Here is a 20,601-nt window from a genome sequence, read left to right on the forward strand (position 1 = left end):
CTGACTTTTTTTGACCCCTCAAATTCCCTGACCTTTCCCGGTTTTCCAGGTTTTCCAGGTCTGTCGCCACCCTGACTAGATATCCCTAGAGAAAAAAAGAGCAGAATAAGGTTACACCCACTGATTGAGTGCAATCTTCACATTTTCAGGTGACTTTTAATTTGCAGGAGATAGATGTAGCTTGTATTACAGAAAAATGTATTCAAATCATGTGCAGTAAATTACAGTTTGTGGCAATAAAAAGCCAACACAACCTCCCCCCCCCCAAAAAAAAAAATGGTTCTGCTCACCTGCACCAATCTGTACTTGGGGCTATTCCTGAAGGCATATGCCCAAGCTTGAAGCAACTCCAAAACCTTGTTCTTCACATTTTCATGACTGGTTGATTTGACCAGGTCTCGCAGTTGTTCCATGAACTGCTTGGTTGCAATTTCATCGTGGATCAAGCTTCCACAGTTTTTCACACAGGATTCAAGAACCTATAAGAATAAATTCAAAATTCAAGCTTTGGTAAGGATGATTATCAGTTAAAACAAACAGAGTAGTTTGCTTGCAAATTAACAAACACATTAGCTATGGTTTTTTGTTTATTTTGCCACTTTTTTACCTCTGGAGGAAAATTGCAGGAATGCAACTGAATGATCAAATACAAGAGGCTTAATTGATAAATTGAAATGAAAATTTTGGGTGCGTCAGTACTTGAGTATTTGCACCCATCTCATTACATGTGGCCATAAGAAAATTCAACATATATGCCTGTGGACAAAAAACCACCTCTCCTATATTAAGGAGCCATGGTGGTCTATTCAGTAGGGCATCTGACTGCCACATGGGAGACCCAGGTTCGATTCCCAGGATGAGCGATCTAGTAGGAATTATTCCAGCCTTGTCCCCACATAAAGAAGCTCCGAGGCTCACCCAGCCTCAAATCAATGGGCACCTGGGGGAAACCCAGGGTATAAAAGTGGCCTGAGCATGGTGCTGATCACAACACCTCCAGAATGGCCACGATCGAGAATATGTGGGGCCCTACCCCCACATCCTGCAAATGTGCCTTCTTGACAGAGTGCTATATGCAGGGGAATCTACGTTAAAAGCCAGAGCTGTAACATGGCACTCAGCACACACAAAGACAAAACACAGTGTTGCTGTTAGTTTTGTATTAGCAACTAAAACAAATATATTATTTGTTTTAAGAAAGAAAAATACTGAAATCTACTTACGAATTGATGTATATTACCCTATATCCCATAATACATAATTAGAACAGTAACAGTGATAATGAAATGTCTTTCTTCTTATCAAAGATTTTTATCATTAATGTAACTTAATTGTGAATGTTATAAAAAGATGACAGTCACAATAATCTCCCCTCCTGGGGTGAAGAAATATAGACATCATACTTTGATGGCTTAACAAGATACAAGATTTTAAATATACACATTGAACAGTTACATAACTTTAAAATATTCAACATTCAAAACAACATTTAATACTATAACAAATCTTTCAAAGAATGACAATCAATTCAAAACTACGTTGTTACCCTTGCGCATTCTTCATTAGCGTTGCGTAACAGTTTGATATTTTGCAAATTAGATCTACATTTTATCTTTGGTCCATCTAAAGACGCCAAGTTAACAAAATTGTTCTTAACTTCCTTTAAGCAAAGCAATATTTCTAAGTAACCCAAATATTAAATAATACATTTGGTATTTGAGCAATAAATTAAATAAATCATCAACTTCAGCTTCACAATATTCGTTGCCATAAACTTTCTTATGAATATCTTCTTTAGAAGCTACATAAACACAATCATCCACATGAGAAGATTCAAATGTAAAAGGTTTATAAGATCCAGCTACATAATGTAACGACCAAGTATTATTTGTGGAACTCTGAACAAAAGGAGCCGATACTTCCTGACCACTTAAATGGATTAGTTCAACAGTAGACATACGATAATTAATTATAGCCTTGTACTTCCACAAAAATGGTGCTCCCAAGATCAAATCGGCGTGTAATTGTTTAATGTTCTCACAGGGCTCCCACTAGTAACATTATTTACTGAAGAACATTCTTGATTTAAACTAATGTCATTGCAATTCATTCCATTTCGGAAATGTCCATTGTTCCTTGCTGAAATCTCTGAGTTAGTGTTAATGGAGTCACCTCGCAATTCTGTATTGGTCGGACTTTGAAATCTTCTATTCCTGTTGTATCTAGGTGCATCTGTATTATTGCTATTACTAGCGTTCCTTTGAGTGTTTGTTCTTCGATTATTATTATGAAAGTACAAACTTCGATCGTTACCTTGTCGCCTATAGCTCTCTTGATTAGCTCCAGATTGCCTATAGTTGTTTCTGGGATTCCTAGCAGCTGGTTGGCCCATAAGTCTCTCTGAAGCTACTGTTTGGGTAGATGAATCGCTGCATGACTTATTTTCCATAGACACTTGCCTTACAAAATGCCTAGATTTTTCGAACCTATTCGAGTTGTACTCCCCACTTATATAATCACCAGGTAGTGACAAAGATTTGGTTTTATCACTAGAATATAAGTCTATTGCCCTGAGTTTTTGTGTTAATTGTTTAAGGTTGGAAATTTCGTGGCAACCCACATTCTTAGAAACTGTTTCTGGCAATTGCTTCAGAATTACTCTTATTATCTCAGCTTGTTTAGGCTTTTCTACAAGGTTGCAATAAGATGAATATACCTTCAATGCGTACGCTTCTAATGATAAACCAGAAGATGTGTTGTATTTACGAGAACGCAAAACTGTCAGTTGGCTTTCTAACAAATCATTCGAAGCAAATTGTTCAAGAAACTTGCACACAAAATCATCATATGATGAGAAATTCCGTCTTTCACTATTGAACCAATACGCTGCAGTATTGTAGAAACATTTGTGAATAACTTGCAGGCGATATTGAGAAGATACACCAATCAAATTTAACATTGTTGTCAGCTGGTCTATAAACTCCCTAGCTGATTGTTTCGAGACGTCACCTCCAAAACGTGGTAACTGGCTTAGCTCATTTACACGAATAACTTTACCCGGGCATTCTCCAAATTGGTTTCTTGCAGAAATATTTGTATTACATTCTGCACGCGCAGGTTTACAAAACTGGTTTGATTCAAAATTTGGAGACTGAGAATTCTTAGAAGCAATGTTAGTTGGATCATTCAAAATGTCATTTCTGGGAATGTAATTTTGATTACAAAACATCGGACTCATTGAAGTTGTAGCATTTGTATTACCAGCCACAGTATATAATGGCTTCTCACATGAAGGTGTATGCTGAAAACACATTTGTGAAATTGGATTATTTGAATAAGCTTTCGTTGTACAACACTGAGTTTCATTATGAAAACTGGCATTCAGAGGACTTCCATAACCATAATGGTTAGTAGAACAAGGTTCATTGTAATGCACTCTATTTGTATTCTCCGAAAGTGCGAAGTCCCTATTGGCCAACGGATGTGTAGTGAAATGAGCAGGTGATTCGTCACGTGATGGAGGATCCCACAAATAAGATGTATTGGAAAGCCTGTAGTTAAAATTAGTTCCCAAAGAAGCGTTCTGACCTGATTTACGTTTAGTAATTACAGGTACATCAATATCAGATGAATCATAACCGGAAGAACCAACACCACGTTTGTCACTTCGAACACTATCCCGAAATTTAACATTTCGTGATCTTCGATTTGAATTTGCGTTATTTGTTTGACAAGCCACATGCTCAGTTTGTTTACTATTTCCATCCTCTGCGCTCAGTTCTCGTCTTCCATTCAAAGTTTCGTTAGCAACACTGTTGCTGATGGCATTGCCTTGCTCCAAAGAAATAACCCTATCTCTAAGGTCATTTACCAAGGTTTCAGAGCTACATGTAGCAGTCTGAACTACCTTCATTCTATCTAATTCCGCATTTAATGTTTCAAACCTAACCTCATGTTGAGTAAATTTCTCCATAATTTCCTCATTGCAGACTTCCAACCTTGCCAACTTTCCGTCATGACTCTTCATTTGTTCTTGAATATCTGAAACTTCGACATGCATTGTACTAATACCTTCATCCAATTTACACCTCAACTCACTGCTAACATTTTGACAAGTTTGGGCAACATCTTGTAACGAATGTTCAATATGATCAAGCCGGCCGTTAAACCTAACATTATGCTGCTGTAATTCATTTCGAATGGCTTGAAACTTCTCTTCCAGATTTTCATTATTTTGTTGCAATTCCCTTTGTAACATTTCATTATTTTGTTGCAACTCCTTTTGCAACATTTCGTTATTTTGTTGCATATCCTTTTGCAACTCCTTTTGCAACTCCTTTTGCAACATTTCATTATTTTGTTGCATGTCCTTTTGCAACTCCTTTTGCAACTCCTTTTGCAACATTTCATTATTTTGTTGCATATCCTTTTGCAACTCCTTTTGCAACTCCTTTTGCAACATTTCATTATTTTGTTGCATATCCTTTTGCAACTCCTTTTGCAACATTTCATTATTTTGTTGTAATTCACAGCGAATGTTCTGTTGCAACTTTTCTTGAAGATTTTCATTATTTTGCTGCAAACTTTGGGTAACCGTAACTTGAAATGCAGCAATAATCTTGTCCAAGTTTGGATTCACTGTACTTGTATAAGACTTTAACAAAAAAGGATCAAAATCTGGTTTACAAGATTTACAAAAATAGCTTTCATTAGAAGAACTAAATATTACCCAGTGCATTACAGTCAAACCTCTGCACTCCAAATGTTCCCATTTATTGCAGCTATTGCACTTCACAAGACGAGAATCTGCTTCAATGTTACTGCAACAAATAATATTCTTCATTGGGTCAGCATTTTCTTCAATAGTTTCATTTTCCCTGAAACTATCGACGACATCGGATCTTAAGAAAACTCCCGTTCTTAAGTTGTAAGAATGTTGTTTACGATCCATTATTTAAAGTAATCAGAAGATAACTTCCACACTATATATTCACGAATCCTGGCTGAAGGTCGCCATAATTGTTGCTGTTAGTTTTGTATTAGCAACTAAAACAAATATATTATTTGTTTTAAGAAAGAAAAATACTGAAATCTACTTACGAATTGATGTATATTACCCTATATCCCATAATACATAATTAGAACAGTAACAGTGATAATGAAATGTCTTTCTTCTTATCAAAGATTTTTATCATTAATGTAACTTAATTGTGAATGTTATAAAAAGATGACAGTCACAACAGGCCACACACAGCCTGGCTGTTGGCCTCCAACACTGCAGTTACCAGGGTGCACCACATGGAACTGATGTCAACCATAATACACGAGGCAATGAACAAGAATAACAATTCTCCATTAACGAGGATACACTGTTCTTGAAGCATATGAAACTTACCACTCTACAACACAGGATTGTAAATTCTACACATAGCTATTATACCAAGGTAGTGTGCCTTGCACTCTCATTCTGTGTCATCAAGAAATAACAAAAATCTGTCAGTCAATGAAGTGTTCATGCTGATCACCACTTTAAAAGAAGTGATCACATTCCCCTTAGAAATCTAAACACCCAAGAGATAATAAATAGTTCATAAAGGGAAGAGTAAATAGTGATTGCCTGCCTTTTCGACATCTAAAATAAAGTGACACCTCCCCACAGTTACAGTTTATTTTATACATCTGTGAAGAAAATTCACGAGTTGTTCATGCATAATTACTGGCATTCAAGGCATTCCCAGTGAGTAGATATCATGAGATTACAAAGTATTCAGTTACATGTTTGAATTTTGCATAACTAATGGTTGTAAAAATTATATAAAATAAACTGTCTTCAGTCATTCAAGTTATCTCATCTTAATTTTTCTTAATTGTTAAATGCACGCAATGCTATATAACATTTAATAGTTTTATTTATCATTGCCAATGTATCATCTGTAATAATAGCCTTCAAAAAATTAAAGAATAATACATTTGGGATCATTGTTGGATTGATTTAATCATGGAAACTTAAAACTGAACAATGCCAACAATACAATATCAAAACAGTGTATCCATGGATCAAAATAACAGAAATTAATCTAACAAGGATTTCCTTTTGTTTTGGTTCAACATGTATCTAAATTAGCTGTCAGTTCATGTTTATTACTTCTTATTTTGGATACACGTCAAAATTATCTGTTCCACAATGTACCATAAGTTTTCTAGAGTTGTTCTTAAAGCCATATTGCATTTAAAGGATCCACATGGTTCCTCAGCAGTAGATGTCACCAACTACATTCACAGCGAATACAAGTCAAATGTCTCCAAAACAGTGTTGGCAAACGCAGTTCATCAAAGCTTAGAGCAAGAGGTTCTGGACGGAATCCTGACATCCAAGCATGGAAGGTACAAGCTTACGAAGAAGCTCCTTGTGATGCACAAGAAGAATGCATCCCACGAACTTTCGGAACCTGAGCAGATGCCAAAATGTGGTGAACCATGGGAGAAAAGAATGAAGAGGCTCAGAAAACACAAGCTGTCACCCATAAGTGGCATACGACGTCACCGGAGTTCAAGCAGGAACAAGAAGCACAGAGACGGCGACAAAGAAAAGTCCAGATGCAGGCCAGAGAAGCGTGGTCACAAACCTACAAAGAAACACTCTCCGAAAAGGAGCTCCGAGAAGAGGGCACTGGAAAAGAAGAAAGGAAAATCGTGCCCCTGCAGCTCAAAGAGAAAGACCCACCGATCTAAGTCAAAGGGTAAAAAGCACTCGAAAGAAAGACGTGGAGAGAAGCGCAAAAGGGAAAGATCAGAATCGAGTTCCAGAAGCAGGTCTAGGTCTCACTCCAAAGAAAAGAAGCATCAACGAAAGTCTTCGGAGCACGGTAAAGATAAGAAGCGCTTCAAAAAAATCTGTGGAGAGAGAGGTAAGAGGGACAGGTCAAAGTCTAAACACAGATCACCGAAAAGAGCAGAAAGAACGAAGCACAAACACAGAGGAGATTCCGAAGAACGTGGGAAATCACATCACAAGTCAAAAGACAGGAAACGAATAAAGCGTAGAGCAGAGAGTAGGGAAGGTAGGTCTAAACACAAATCAAGAAGACACTCACGGCATAGTTCCAAAGGAGAATGCAGCTGCAGACGCAAATCAAGATCTAGAAGTCCTTCAAAACATAAATCTCACAAACGCCAGTCCGACAAGAAAGACAAACCCTCCAAGCACCATTCGGAAAGAAAGACACGAGGCAAGGCGGGAAGCTCGTCGAAACCAAGATCGTCCAAATGTGATACAAATGCAAAATCGGTACCAAGCCAACAAAGCAACGATCAAGAAGCAAAGAAAAGCACAAACCAAGAGCAAAAGGAAAACACAAACCAAGCGGAAACTCAAGGCACGGATGCAACCCAACGTCAAAGCACCAGAGATGTCGCTCAAAAGACAGATCACTAGAGGGAAAAAAGTCAAGACGGAAATCGCGTTCAAAAAAGTAGAAAGATCATTCACCCCATGTGTTTCCTACATTGCCCCAAGTAAACACAATTTATTGCATATTCAAAATTTAACATGTTTCAGTCCTAAAGTGTACATGTATATATCCTTAAATATGTATCTCAATTACCCAGTATGATTGCTTTATAACAAGTGTTTATATATAAATCTCACACAGTGTGTTGCCTATGAACTTGAATAAAGTAATCCATTCTAGCTTAAACCTTTATTTGCATTATGCTTGTCTCGCATCACTTTTTCTCTTAGATAATTGCAATGATTTGCAATTGTAAACCTAACACTAATATCTTGCAAGTAAATTAAACTCACCTGCAATCCAAACGTGGCAACATGTGGATTTGCATGGTACAATTTCTTTTTAATTGCCGTCAGAGCATATTTTGGCCTGCAAGTAAGAACAAAGTTCACATCTCACGCTATTACTATACTATACATTCAATCCTCATGTTCTCAACATAGACAACTGCTACAAAATTTTTCCTAGATCTAACGTTTTCCTGATATTTTAAGTTTTTCACCTCGGCCTGCCTGGGAAACATAAAAGCTGAGATTCCAGAGAGAGCATGTGTCTGTGGGTGTGTGTAAGAGTACTGCAATGGAGTTTGTCTCTCAAGCGGCAAATAGTTTGCACAAGCAGTGTTAGATGGCACACAGATTTGATAGGTCTACTGCTCGAGCGAAATACACTTGAACTCTCTAACCCTATTACTAGTACATATTTCTGTCATTTGTCTATGGTAGTGGACGCTCAAATATGTATCATGAAGTAAAAGACAAAGTGAAATTTTTAAAAAAGTGAACATAGTCATCATCTCCATGTTAAAATGCAGTTTTGTATATCTTACAGAGATATGTGAATATTTAAATAATGATTATGGGCTGAAACTGCCTAGGCTGACATTTTATGTTTCTACGATTAAAGTGTGGGGCGTTACCCCCACACCCCCTATACGCTTTCATGGCGTGGTGCTATGCACAGGGGAACACTTTACCTTTTTTACCTTTTACGATTATTGTCACATTAAAATGATGTTCGATTGAATGTGATAACTGCATTTTATTATTTTGCAGAATAAGATTATTTATTCTTTTTGGTAAGTGAACAATGATGTACACGTACATGTTGCACTGTTATACGATATTTGTAATTGCTTAGGCAGGTCTGTCAGCACGTGTATCCATTTTACGTTTCAGTCTGTAGATATTGCATATTTTCATATGTATTGTATTTGCATCTTACACAATAATATATGGCATTACTATATAGAATTGTAATTGCACAGAGTGGTTTCCTTCCATGTATGTGTTTTAGATTGACAGTGCTGCTTATTAGGCTCTGAAATATGGCAAGTTGTCAATCATTCCACTACGAGTGCTGTACGATCCACCTTCTTGCCCTTTCAGTTTGTTTTTAATTTACCTGCTCATTGGAGGTTAATTTCCAGATGAAAAATTCCAGAAAAATGTCAACCTTGATGGTCAAATTTATATATCAGTGAAGAGCAACATGCTGTACATTGTTTGAAAGAACATCTTCAGATTGCAAATATACAATACATGCGTTTCTAAAATCTACATTTTGTCTGTAAAAAAATTAAGTTATCAAATAATATTTCACCAACTCTAATTCAGACAATAAAGAATCATTGTTTAATTGTGTCACTCTTACCTTAAAATTTATTTTTATACAGTTCTGGCAGAACACTTTTGAAGAAAGTATGCTATGCAAGAAGAAATCCTGCTACTTGTAAATGCTATTATATGTTTCATGAATGACATACAAATAAATAAAATTGCCTCTAAGTCAGCTTATGATTGTATATAACACTTCTTTTAATACCAGAACCATTATTAATATTTAACTATTTTTTTTAAAAAACGTATTTAACGTACTGAACATCTCCCTGTCTAATCTGATCACAAATCTGTAATATGGCTGGCCAATCTGGTTCCAAACGTAAATTGCTGGTGGCTTTATCTGTAAAATAAAGTAAAAGTAATGTCATTTTATTAATTTGCACTCTTCTACACAATAATGCTAATGATAAAATGATAGATTGATTGATTTATTTTACTTTGCTTTCACGCCTTTTTTTTCTTTCCTTTATGTACGCATTGCTTGCATTGTAGAATTATTTTCTTGTAGTTTACGTTATTACAAGCATAAGAAAACAGTTTTTCGTTGTGACGTTTCAGGAGAACACACGCTCCTTTCATCAGACATTTATTTTTATTTTGACTAAAGATACAGTTATAACAATGGTTAGTAATTTTCTAAACAAAAAGAATCCTTTACATAATGGAAACATCACAATGAAAAACTGTTTTCTTATGCTTGTAATAACCATAAACTATAAGAAAATAAATCATGCCAATTTTGGTCTAAATTCAGAGCCAAAACGACTATAAATTGGGCCTTAAATAAAGTTGTTCATAGAAGTGTTGATGAAATTTGGAGGTGAATGTGGATAAATCCCTGAACATAATCAGTGCTGGAAGCAGTGGCGCAACCACAGGGTGGGGGCACAGTGGGACAATTGCCCCCCCCCTCTCAATTTCAAATTTTATGCAAATAGAAATACATTTTGTAAAATTTTCTTGCTCACTTCACTTGCATTCCCTACTTTTATTACTCTTATCAAGTTCCGGCCTGTAGCTAGGGGGTGCCAATCGATGTAAATGAAAGAAGTTGTAAAACAGAGAATCCCATGGTGCCCCGTGAAATCATATGCACCCAGTGACGCAACCACAGGGGAGGCAGGACGGAAGCCAATTGTAGGGCAGGGGGGGGGGGGCAACATTGAAATGAAGAAAAGCAAGGATAGCAGTATCTAAGAGTAGCAGGACAAAACGATACTCAAGATGTAATTAGTTTTTATAGATTTCTTGCATTTTCCTTTCAGACGGCCAAGAGCACCTGCAAGGGGGCACAGAGGTGCAATTGCCCCCCTTGATTTCAAATTTTATGCAAATAAAAATAAGTTTCGTACGCATTATCTGCTTTTCTTCCAGTCTAGACTAGGGATGGCCAGATCCGGATCCTGGCGGATCCGAAATCCGGATCCGGTTGGTTCCGGATCCGGATCCGTTTTGCCATCCCACATGCGCTTCTTTGGAAAGTAAGAATGTGCTTATAACATATTGTTACCTCCTAATATACATATATATATAATATACATACACACACACATATATATATAGCACGCGTGCGCGATTTGTAATTAATAGAGCCCGGAAGTTCAGGCATTTATTTTCGTTAAAATAGGCAGGCAAAAAGGCATTTATAATGTGGAAAATAGGCACTAAAAATGAAAAAGGCAAATAAACTGAAAAAAGGCACATTTGGAAGTCGCTTACTTTATCTATAATTTCTGGCAAAATGTTAAAATCTACATTGGGAAGAGCATTTCAATTTTCTCCGTCTTGATTGTACATAACTACAAGGTGTTTTTTTAAGTTCTCAACATTCATTGATAGTCGTCTGTCAGAGAGAATGTTTTTCATAATAGAAAATGATCTTTCTACTTCGACAGAAGTTACTGGAGCATACATAAAACAAGCTAATGTAGCTGGACTCATTTTGGTAACAGCATTTTCACCTTTTAGAATATCACAAATTGTTTTCAATTGTTTCAAGTCCTCATTTGCACTCACTACCCGTTTGCACTTTTCCGCAACAGCTGACCCCTTTTCTCCTGGCACTTCCATCATCTGCTGCATAGATTCCTCAAAGATTTTCATGGATGCTATAATTGTAATTGTCTCTGGCAATGCACCATAATGTGCAAAAATAAACTTGAATAGCACAGGAGTTTTTCCACTTCAAGAATTGAAGCCGCTTCATTTTCTGGAAGAACATCTATCACCTCACTGATTTTTTCAAGGTTGTTAGCATAATATATAGCTGCTGATATCCAGGTTCCCCATCTCGTCAAGACTGGTTGCGGAGGTAAACTAAGCTCAGACGCAACTTCCTCAAATTTTCGGGTTTGAGAGGGAGATTTCAGAAATATTTTCTTTGTGTTCGAAATCAACCTGTCCACTTCAGCAGTCAATCATGCACAAGGAAATGTTAACCGAAAGGCAATATCCTAACTGAGCATGAAATACATTTTTCTCACACTTTTCTCCTTCAGCAATGTTGAAACATGCGTGAGTTCAATATTACTTAAATAAGGCGAAAATTATTCACATAATAAACGGAAGAAAAATAAATGCCAGCAACGTTTTGTGGGAGAAAAATAATTTATATACACATTTTTATAAAAAAATGGTCAAATTTCATTGCAAAAAGGCATTATAATTAAAATAGGCAAAATGAAAAGGCTTCTAAAACATTCGAAACAACATAAGAAACGTATATCCGGAAAAAATTTATCAATATATGCAGTAGATAAAAAGAGGCATTTTGCCAAACTTCCGGGCTCTAGTAATTAATTAATACACTTACAAGGGAGGTCTAAGTCTCCCCCTCCGATTTCCATGAAACTTGGCAGGTGTATAGAGCCCCCCTCTTCAAATGTCAAGATGAGGAGAAATTGAAGTGGGGATCTGACCCCGAAACCACGTAAATATGGCATAGGAAGAAACAGTGGGCATAGGGCCTCTCTATACACCTGTCAAAGTTCGTGGGAATCGGAGGGGGACACAGGGGTCAGATGATCCCCACGTCAATTTGTCCTCATCTTGACATTTGAGGCGGGTTTTGCCCCCTAAAACAGTTTTTTAGCCGAAACAAAAAAAAAACACGTATTTCTTCCTTTGGGCCCCTCTATACACCTGCCACGTTTCATGGAAATCGGAGGGGAACATAGGGGTCAGATCCCCACTTTACTTTGTCCTCATCTTGACATTTGAGGGGAGGTTGCCCCCTAGAACAGATTTTTAGCCGAAACAAAAAACATGTATTTCTTCATTTGAGCCCGTTTATACACACACCTGGCAAGTTTCATGGAAATCGGAGGGGGGACACAGGCGTCAGATCCCCACTTCAATTTGTCCTCATCTTGACAATTGAGTGGGTTTTGCCCTGTAAAACAGTTTTTTAGCTGAAACAAAAAAAACACGTATTTCTTCACCTGCACACACCTGCCAAGTAGCATGGAAATCGGAGGGGGACACAGGGGTCATATCCTCACTTCAATTTGTCCTCATCTTGACATTTGAGGGGGGGGGGGGTTGACCCTATAACAGTTTTTTAGCCGAAACAAAAAAAACACGTATTTCTTCATTTGAGCCTGTTTATACACACACCTGCCAAGTATCATGGAAATCGGAGGGGGACACAGGGGTCAGATCCTCACTTCAATTTGTCCTCATTTTGACTTTTGAGGGGGGGGTTGCCCCCTAAAACAGTTTTTTAACCGAAACAAAAAACATGTATTTCTTCCTTTGGGCCCGTTTATACACACACCTGCCAAGTAGCATGGAAATCGGAGGGGGACACAGGGGTCATATCCTCACTTCAATTTGTCCTCATCTTGACATTTGAGGGGGTTTTGCCCCCTAAAACCGTTGTTTAGCTGAAACAAAAAAAAACAAGTATTTCTTCCTTTGGGCCCCACTATACGCCTGCCAAGTTTCATAGAAATCGGAGGGGGACACTTAGATAACCGCCCTTGTTAGTCTTACACTTATATAACACTGCATATATTATAATGTTTTATTTTAATTTGTAAAACTAACTGTAGAACAATTGTATAATTTTTGTATAACATTTCTATCTTGTTATATGTGTTAAAGGTTTCATCCTGGAATGGAATGTCTCACATTTATGTGTGTTTTCATTTCTAATACATTCGAATGAATACATATTCGTTTTAATGGCATTTACAAAATCACCTCTGACATTTTATGTTAAACAAGTAAGATTATTTTTGTGCACGAGTGTGTTAGCCGATGCATAGCAAAGTATTTTAGGAACAACACTTTAAAAAATTTCTTGTAGGACTAATGAAAAATTTCTTTGTAATCGAAGATCATAATACCTTTTAAGGTGTGGTAATATTATAATGGGATTGAGATACGAAACTCTCGGATCCGGATCCAGATCCAGATCCGACACTTTGAGATCCGGATCCAGATCCGTTTGGCCATCCCTAGTCTAGACGGCAGGAGTCGGACGTGGACACTGAACAATCTAAATGAAAAAAGTTGTAACAGAGAGAATGCCAAGGCACCCCGTGAAATTATTTGCATCCTATTAAATATATATTGTTTTAAGTTTGAAAAATTGGACCTAAAAATTTTCTTGCTAGCTTCGCTCGCAAGATGTTTCTTTTCTGTAATGCATTGTAAATTACTGGGGAGAAGTAAGACCAAATGTGTACTTCAGACTGTTGTTGCTAAACAGTTTTCTTTTAAATACATTCGTTTTGAGAAAAAGGAGCCCACACATGTGAGAGAGAATTTATATCATTCTTTCTGTTGGTTTGTTATGAGGTGGATGAAATTGATTATATAATGTATTAAAATAATATATATGTATTAAAGAAACATTGAATACGTGCACAATTTTGTGTTAACATGTTCCATTTGTATTTTGTTAATTTACATTCCATCATGTTGCATATGTGCAAAACATATGTTCTACATGAAATTTACATATATCATTTGTTTTTCAGTTTGTGTGCTTGTTTTCCATTATTAGCTAGTGTGAAATTGAACGTGTTGAAAAAATACCAGGAAAAATGCCAATAATGTCATTGTTATTATTCCTATTACATGTTTATCCTCCTGGTACTTGCCCCCCCCCCCCCCGACAAAATCGTGGTTGTGTTGCACCTCTGGATCAAAGTGTGGGGGGAAACACATTAAAATCGGATATTTTGTGTTTCGCATGGTTCGTATTTACCAATTGTGTATTGCGGAACATAGTTCAAGGTGCCATTATGCTTTTTACACGAAAAGAAACAAATTTTCACATACAGAGTACTTCTTTTGATTAATTTCTTCACTTTTGTAACACACAATATGGCGGGCTGAGGTTGACTACCGTAGTGGATATGCAGTGTTTCCTAACTTCTTCACCGAAAAATACCTACTATCGTGTTTGTCACGTGTGCAAATTGTACATTATGCACGGGTAGCTGACAGATAGCCCCACGAACCATATCCGATAAGGTTAGGTTAGGTTTGGTTAGGCAAGCATAGTTAAAAAAAACTGGTGTTGCAAACACTGACAGGGGGTTACATCATCAAACGTATGCAGCATCACCTAGCAAAAGCAATGGCGGCACTTGTACATCGGTGAGATATTTCTCTTGAAAAATACATGATTTCCCGGTCAAATAGATTCCACGATGAAAGAAAATATCTCCACGAACGTTGGAAATCTTAGAGAAACTCATTTCCGTAAGTACTTTCTTATGTAAAAATGAAGAAATGTATTTCCGATATACAGAACTGTTACCGAGGGGTTTATATCCCCCCCCCCCCCCCCAGCTGTCTGACACCATGTCAATATCGCTTCGGTTAATCTGAAGGCTCAACCAAACATCTTTCGAGCTAACATTTTCCACTTCAAACACTGGACGTAATACTTTTTTTTTTTGCACCCCACGTCACATGACCTAGCAGCAGGAGTTTGTACATAAGATAACAGTAAATGAATGGATTTTAGCAAACAAAAGCACATTAGGATTCTCAGAAAGTGAAAGATCATTCTCCAGAAAATACACAGTAAGTAATTACTAATCATCTGAAGTACATGTTAACAGACATCAATAGAAATTAAACCATGCCAAAATGAGTGTCAAGCCTGATGCATTCGGAAGTTGGGCCAAATACATTTATATATGAACATAAGTACAGAACAAAACTGCTTCATTCAAATAAAAACAACAAAATTTAGACAGCTCGGTTAAGTGGACGACGTTCAATCTCATCAGCGAGGTTTTCGGGTTAGAGTCCCAGCATGGGTATTATGTGTGTCCCTTCATTAATTTCATCACATTATCACTCACTCTTCATCGTAGAGTCCAAAGTGGCACAAAACGACTTAACACACAAAAAATGTTTAAACATAGCTATCTGAAAAAACACAGATGTCTTAAACATACCGACCGTGATTGAGTAACTATATTTGCCTCAAGTTTTAAGGAAAGCTACAGTTCCCATTCACGGCAATATAATTAAATGGTACTACTTCCGTACGGTGGAAACATGCAGAAAGCATTTATTTCGCACTTTTTTACATTGCTAACATACAATTCTACATTGCAGAACATTTCTTTAGGTGTAATAATGAATTTCTAACGAAAATAATGTCCATTTTTTTAAATTTACGAGTACTCACGGTTTTTCCTTTTTCCAGTTCTGTAACACACAATGTGGCAATAGCGTACTGGTTCATCGCTCGTTGTGGCAGTGTTTTGTCGATTTGGAGTGTGTATGCAGTGTTTCCAACCATCTTCACCGAAAAATACCTAATTTTGTGGCCGGATTTGAAATTATGCTAATACCTCGTTAGCCTCACAAACCATTGGTGTTAGCCCCACAAACCATCGACGTTAGACCCACAAACCATTGACGTTAGCCACACAAACCATTGACGTTAGCCACACAAACCATTGACGTTAGCCGCACAAACTATTTCCGGTAAGGTTAGGTTAGGTTCAGTTATGCAAGCATAATTTGAATTTTCGAAAAATAAAAAAATTTGCAACAAAAAGGTGTGTTTGGAAACATTGTCAGGTTGTTACGTCATTAAACGCACGGACCTTCCTTGATGTATAGAAGCAAATGGAAGCACCAGGAATTGAGTGTCGAAGATATATTTTATATAAAAAAAATTTCACGCTAAAAAATATTACACGGCAAAAGAAAACACATTGAGGAACTTCAACGATGATACAGAAGGTGATTTCCAAAAGTAGTTTCTTCTGTAAAAATGAAGAAATCCGTTTCCACTATACGGAAGTGGGTATGACTTGAGATGACTGGACCCCTCTCAGATTTTCTTCATATTTGACACAATTACTAATTGAGGCTTGCTAATGACGAATCTGAAGTTAAAATTTGTCGGGAACATCTAGAAATTGCAAACCATTGATGGTAGCCTCACGAATCATTGGCGCTAGCCCCACGAACCATTGACGTGTGGTTAGGTTAGTTTCTGTTAGGTCAGGCAAACATAATTAAAATTTGGTGTCGTGGTAGTATCAGGATCTAGAAATTGCAAAATAATTGCGAACCATTGACACTAGCCCCACGAACCATTTACGTGTGGTTAGGTTAGGGCAAATTTCTTATATCCGCAAGACGGCTCAAATTTGCTAGTTCATTTAATTTGAATATTTGTACTTACGTATTCTGAATTGAGAAACATTGTTGAAGGTGGCATTTAGATTATTTCACGGGGAAATAAGCTCTATTTGCGACATATCGAGTAAGTTTTCTTTGTTTCTTTTGCCTTCGGTAACACGCAAAATTGTGGTCACAGTTTCACTACCGTACTCGGCATGCAGAGTTTCCACCCCACTGCACCCAAAAATACCTACGTAGCCCCACAAACCATTGACGCATAGCCCCATAAACCATTCCCGGTAAGGTTAGGTTAGGTTAGGTCACGTTTAGGTTAGAATAGTTAAAAATTGGTTTAGAAAAAAATGCATAGCTCCACAAACCATTTGCGGAAACGTACCTCTTTCAGTTACAAAAATAAGTGTTTGGAAACACTGACCGGCATTGACCGTGATTACGTCATCATACACAGGCAACATCCGGCTAGAAGGAAATTGATGCAACAGCTTTCGTACATCAGTCACACATTTATATCGAAAAATAGACGATTTACCGGCAAAATTCAATGAACTATGCGAGAAAATTTTCCTGACCTTCCACAACGGTAAATGTCTGTTATATGGGAGACACATTTCTTCATTTTTACAGAAGAAACTACTTACGGAAATGAGTTTCTGTAGTATTTTGAAAGTTCGCGGAGGTATTTTCTCACTGTAGAATGCTGCACAACAAGAAATAAGCACTTTTGATATAATAAACTGTATAATTTAACAATACAGGGAATTTCTCCAATTTGTTTGAAATTTCGGATACTTACTAATTTGGGTCTCCTAATCACGAATCTGCACTTAAAATTTGGCGCTCACGTATAGAAATTCCTGAATTATGGCTAGCCCCACGGACCATTGGTGCTAGCCCCACGGACCATTGGTGCTAGCCCCACGGACCATTGGTGCTAGCCCCACGAACCATTGGCACGTGGTTAGGTTAGGCTAGGTTAGGTTAGGAAACATAGTTAAATTTTAGGGTCGTAGTAATATCAGGAATATATATATTTCGTTCTTTAAGTATTCGAAACGGAAAATCTTGCAATAAATAATGAGCAATTGTGCACTGTCGGTTGCGATGACTGACCCTCTTATTTTGCAAGTTTGACACGTGAGCGCCAAATGTTAACTTCAGATTCGTGATTAGGAGCCCTAATTTAGTAAGTATGCCGAATTTCAAACAAAATGGAGAAATTCCCGGTATTGTTTTCATTCCAAAATTTAACGCCTTACTTTAGCTTATATTGCAATTTCTAAACGTTTCCGAAAACTTTTAACTTCAGATTACTGATCAGGAGGCCTCAATTAGTGAGTATGCCAAATATGAAGAAAATGGGAGGGGGGGTCCGGTCATCTTAAGTCGTTCCCGGAAGTGTTACCAATTACATTACGCACTTAATATTTTCCATAAATTACGAAACTGTTGGCCGTGATTATAAAGTCCATTTTACTAAAATCATTGCTCCAAAATGCAATCTCAAACCATGGTACATGCATTTGTATTCCAATATGGACCTACCACTACAATTTTTACTTCACATTAGTGAAACACATTGATTTATTACACAATAGCATAAAATTGTTCATACCTAGAAGTTTATCAAAGTTCGACGACGAACGAAACATTTTGAGCTACACAGTACAAAACAGAGGTCCTTTTACTCTCCAATTTCATTTGACAATCACCATCAGATGATGATGACTCAGAATCCATTAAAACACATGACGTCTGATGTGCGAACTACTGTGTACAACAAATGTGAACACGTTTAGTATTTTATGCCTGCTTTGTATATTTTCACCATACGGTTTAATGTTGTTAGAAAAATGTAAATGGTCGAAGTTATTAATTATAAAGAAGAACAGTAAGATAAAATATCTGATTCTAGAAAAGTTTATCTAAATGAAGTCCACCGCACCACTGATCGCACCTTGCACTTTCTGCTGTCGTTTTTGTTTTGGTCACATTAAATATATACGTACGTAGGTGATCACGGGACAGAGTTTCAATTTTAAAATAAAATATTGTAATAACACAATAACGTGTAATGTGAATGCGACTCGCAAGCTCAAAATCTACCATTTAACAATTCTGCTGTATACAAAACATTAAGCAGACATGTAATTGGTCTTGGTCTGCTGATCAAAATGATTGTAGTAATCTGTGAACATCAGAAAATATCAGTAATGTAGAGTTGTACTCAAGGTTTTTATTTACTTGTAATTGTACAAACTGTTAAGAGTGACAGAGAATAGCTACAGACATATTTTTGATTATAGAATTACGCTTTCGAAGTTGAATGACATGCCACAAAAGTTACTTTTGATGACAGTTTTTTTTTCAAGGAAGAGTTAATATTCAACTGGGGTAGGCAGCTGGTGTGAATTCTCAATAAATCTCGGTTCTGAACTACAACATGACTACACAGTTCAAATAGCAATGTTCAGGAGTAGAAGTTGGTTTGGAAGTGCACTGTGGAAACCCAAAAATCCACACTCCTTGGAACACTTGAAGTAAGCTTCAATTATTATAATTTTTTTTGCTTCCTTTTGCGCAGAGAAAATTTAAAGTTTGCAGTCATACTTCTATTACTTGTATTGTATCATATTTTTCCTGATAGCTATCTGAAAGTGTTGTATAACTGTATTCGACTCGAATGAAAGGTTTGGCCCCATTTATCTGTTTTGTCAACATCATGACACAGACGTGCGCAAGCCCTCTGATTAGGGGGGGTTCAAGAGCTTTGACTAGAGTTCAGTCGGGGAAAGAGAAAAATAATTCCATCTCATTGTTTTTTTTGTATTGATGGGTATATAATACAGGGGGCGTGTATACAAAACAAGATTCAAGGTCATTAAATGTTAAGTATCCCCGAAACGTCTGAAATTCCTTTATTTTCTTCTTTTTCACATTGGTACTTACGTATTCTGGGTAACAGATATAGTGAAAACAGATTTCTTCAAATTTACAGGAGAAATGACGGGAAAGTGCTTACGGAATTGAGTTGTTGACTTTTGGAAGCTGGGAATAGTGTTTTTTCCCATTTGTGCAACTTATTCGGCCGGTAAATAATGTCATTTTCGACATTAATGTATCTCAGGTGCACGATAGCTTGTGCAACCATTGCCATCGACTACGTGAATCAAATGTTCCGTGCCTTCGAATATCTAACCCCCTGTCAGTGTAAAATCATGCGGTAGTTTTACAAGATGACGTGTGAGTGGGTTTTTTTTTCAATTTAATTTTCTATGTTTGCCTAACCTAACCTTCCGTGAATGGTTTGTGGATCAATGTTAGCCTAAAAACCATAATTTTTCGGTTAATAAGTGTTAGTGTAGCAACCACGCGGCAGTTTTACAAGATGACGTGTGGGAGGTTTTTTTCCTATTTTAATTTTCTGTTTGCCTAACCTATCCTTCCGTGAATTGTTTGTGGATCAATTTTCGCTTAAAAACCTTTTGTGAATAGTTTGTGCGGCATTTTTCGGTTCATAAATTTGGAAACACTGCATATCAGCTGACGATAGACAACGTGAGTCAAGATTTGCCCACCATATTGTGTGTAACGAAAGCGAATTAGCAACGACCAATAAATACTTGTAATGTGAAAAATTATTTTTTTTTCAGTGAAAATAAGATAATCCCAAGTTGAAAAATTTTCCGCTATGCATATAAGGTAAGTACAAATGTAAATCATTCGGAAATAAACTAGTTTAATGTGTTTTCACTATATTCTGCATTCCTAAGGATTCTTAAAGGTGCCATTTCGTTTTTTTCACGCAAATAATCTCAATTTTCGACATATCGAGTAATTCT

At 36.9% G+C, this 20,601-nt stretch overlaps 3 protein-coding genes across 5 annotated transcripts in view; 2 read left to right on the top strand and 1 right to left on the bottom strand.

Annotated features, from left to right (window-relative positions):
• The window catches only part of Hrs (Hepatocyte growth factor regulated tyrosine kinase substrate), a 49,435-nt gene extending 30,909 nt beyond the window's left edge, over window positions 1-18,526 (bottom strand). The window contains exons 1-4 of one of the 2 annotated variants that reach the window (XM_083111042.1): window positions 18,375-18,526; window positions 9,389-9,473; window positions 7,805-7,880; window positions 291-479 (exon numbers count right to left, since the gene is read on the bottom strand). In XM_083111042.1, the coding sequence (XP_082967168.1) occupies window positions 291-479; window positions 7,805-7,880; window positions 9,389-9,473; window positions 18,375-18,411 (387 nt within the window). In that variant the 5' untranslated portion in view covers window positions 18,412-18,526. The remainder of the gene's footprint in view (window positions 1-290; window positions 480-7,804; window positions 7,881-9,388; window positions 9,474-18,374) is intronic. The other variant, XM_083111041.1, reaches the window with a different exon arrangement.
• On the top strand, window positions 6,054-7,677 carry LOC145977989 (uncharacterized). The gene has a single exon (XM_083110344.1). It carries the CDS (start codon window positions 6,185-6,187, stop codon window positions 7,433-7,435), a length of 1,251 nt encoding a protein of 416 aa, XP_082966470.1. The 5' UTR covers window positions 6,054-6,184; the 3' UTR covers window positions 7,436-7,677.
• A 403-nt stretch (window positions 18,527-18,929) lies between the features above and the next one.
• Window positions 18,930-20,601, top strand: part of ema (C-type lectin domain containing ema) — a 67,247-nt gene continuing 65,575 nt past the window's right edge. For both annotated transcript variants that reach the window (XM_083110218.1, XM_083110219.1), the window contains exon 1: window positions 18,930-19,299. In XM_083110218.1, coding sequence (XP_082966344.1) covers window positions 19,226-19,299 — 74 coding nt within the window. In that variant the 5' untranslated portion in view covers window positions 18,930-19,225. The remainder of the gene's footprint in view (window positions 19,300-20,601) is intronic.

This window comes from Lepisma saccharinum, chromosome 24 (assembly GCF_977018435.1).
Source record: "Lepisma saccharinum chromosome 24, izLepSacc3.1, whole genome shotgun sequence".
NCBI classification, from domain to species: Eukaryota; Metazoa; Arthropoda; class Insecta; order Zygentoma; family Lepismatidae; genus Lepisma; species Lepisma saccharinum.

Bases quoted from the DNA above. Each gene is read 5' to 3' on its own strand.
- LOC145977989 (XM_083110344.1), top strand. From the start codon at position 6,185: ATGTACCATAAGTTTTCTAGAGTTGTTCTTAAAGCCATATTGCATTTA.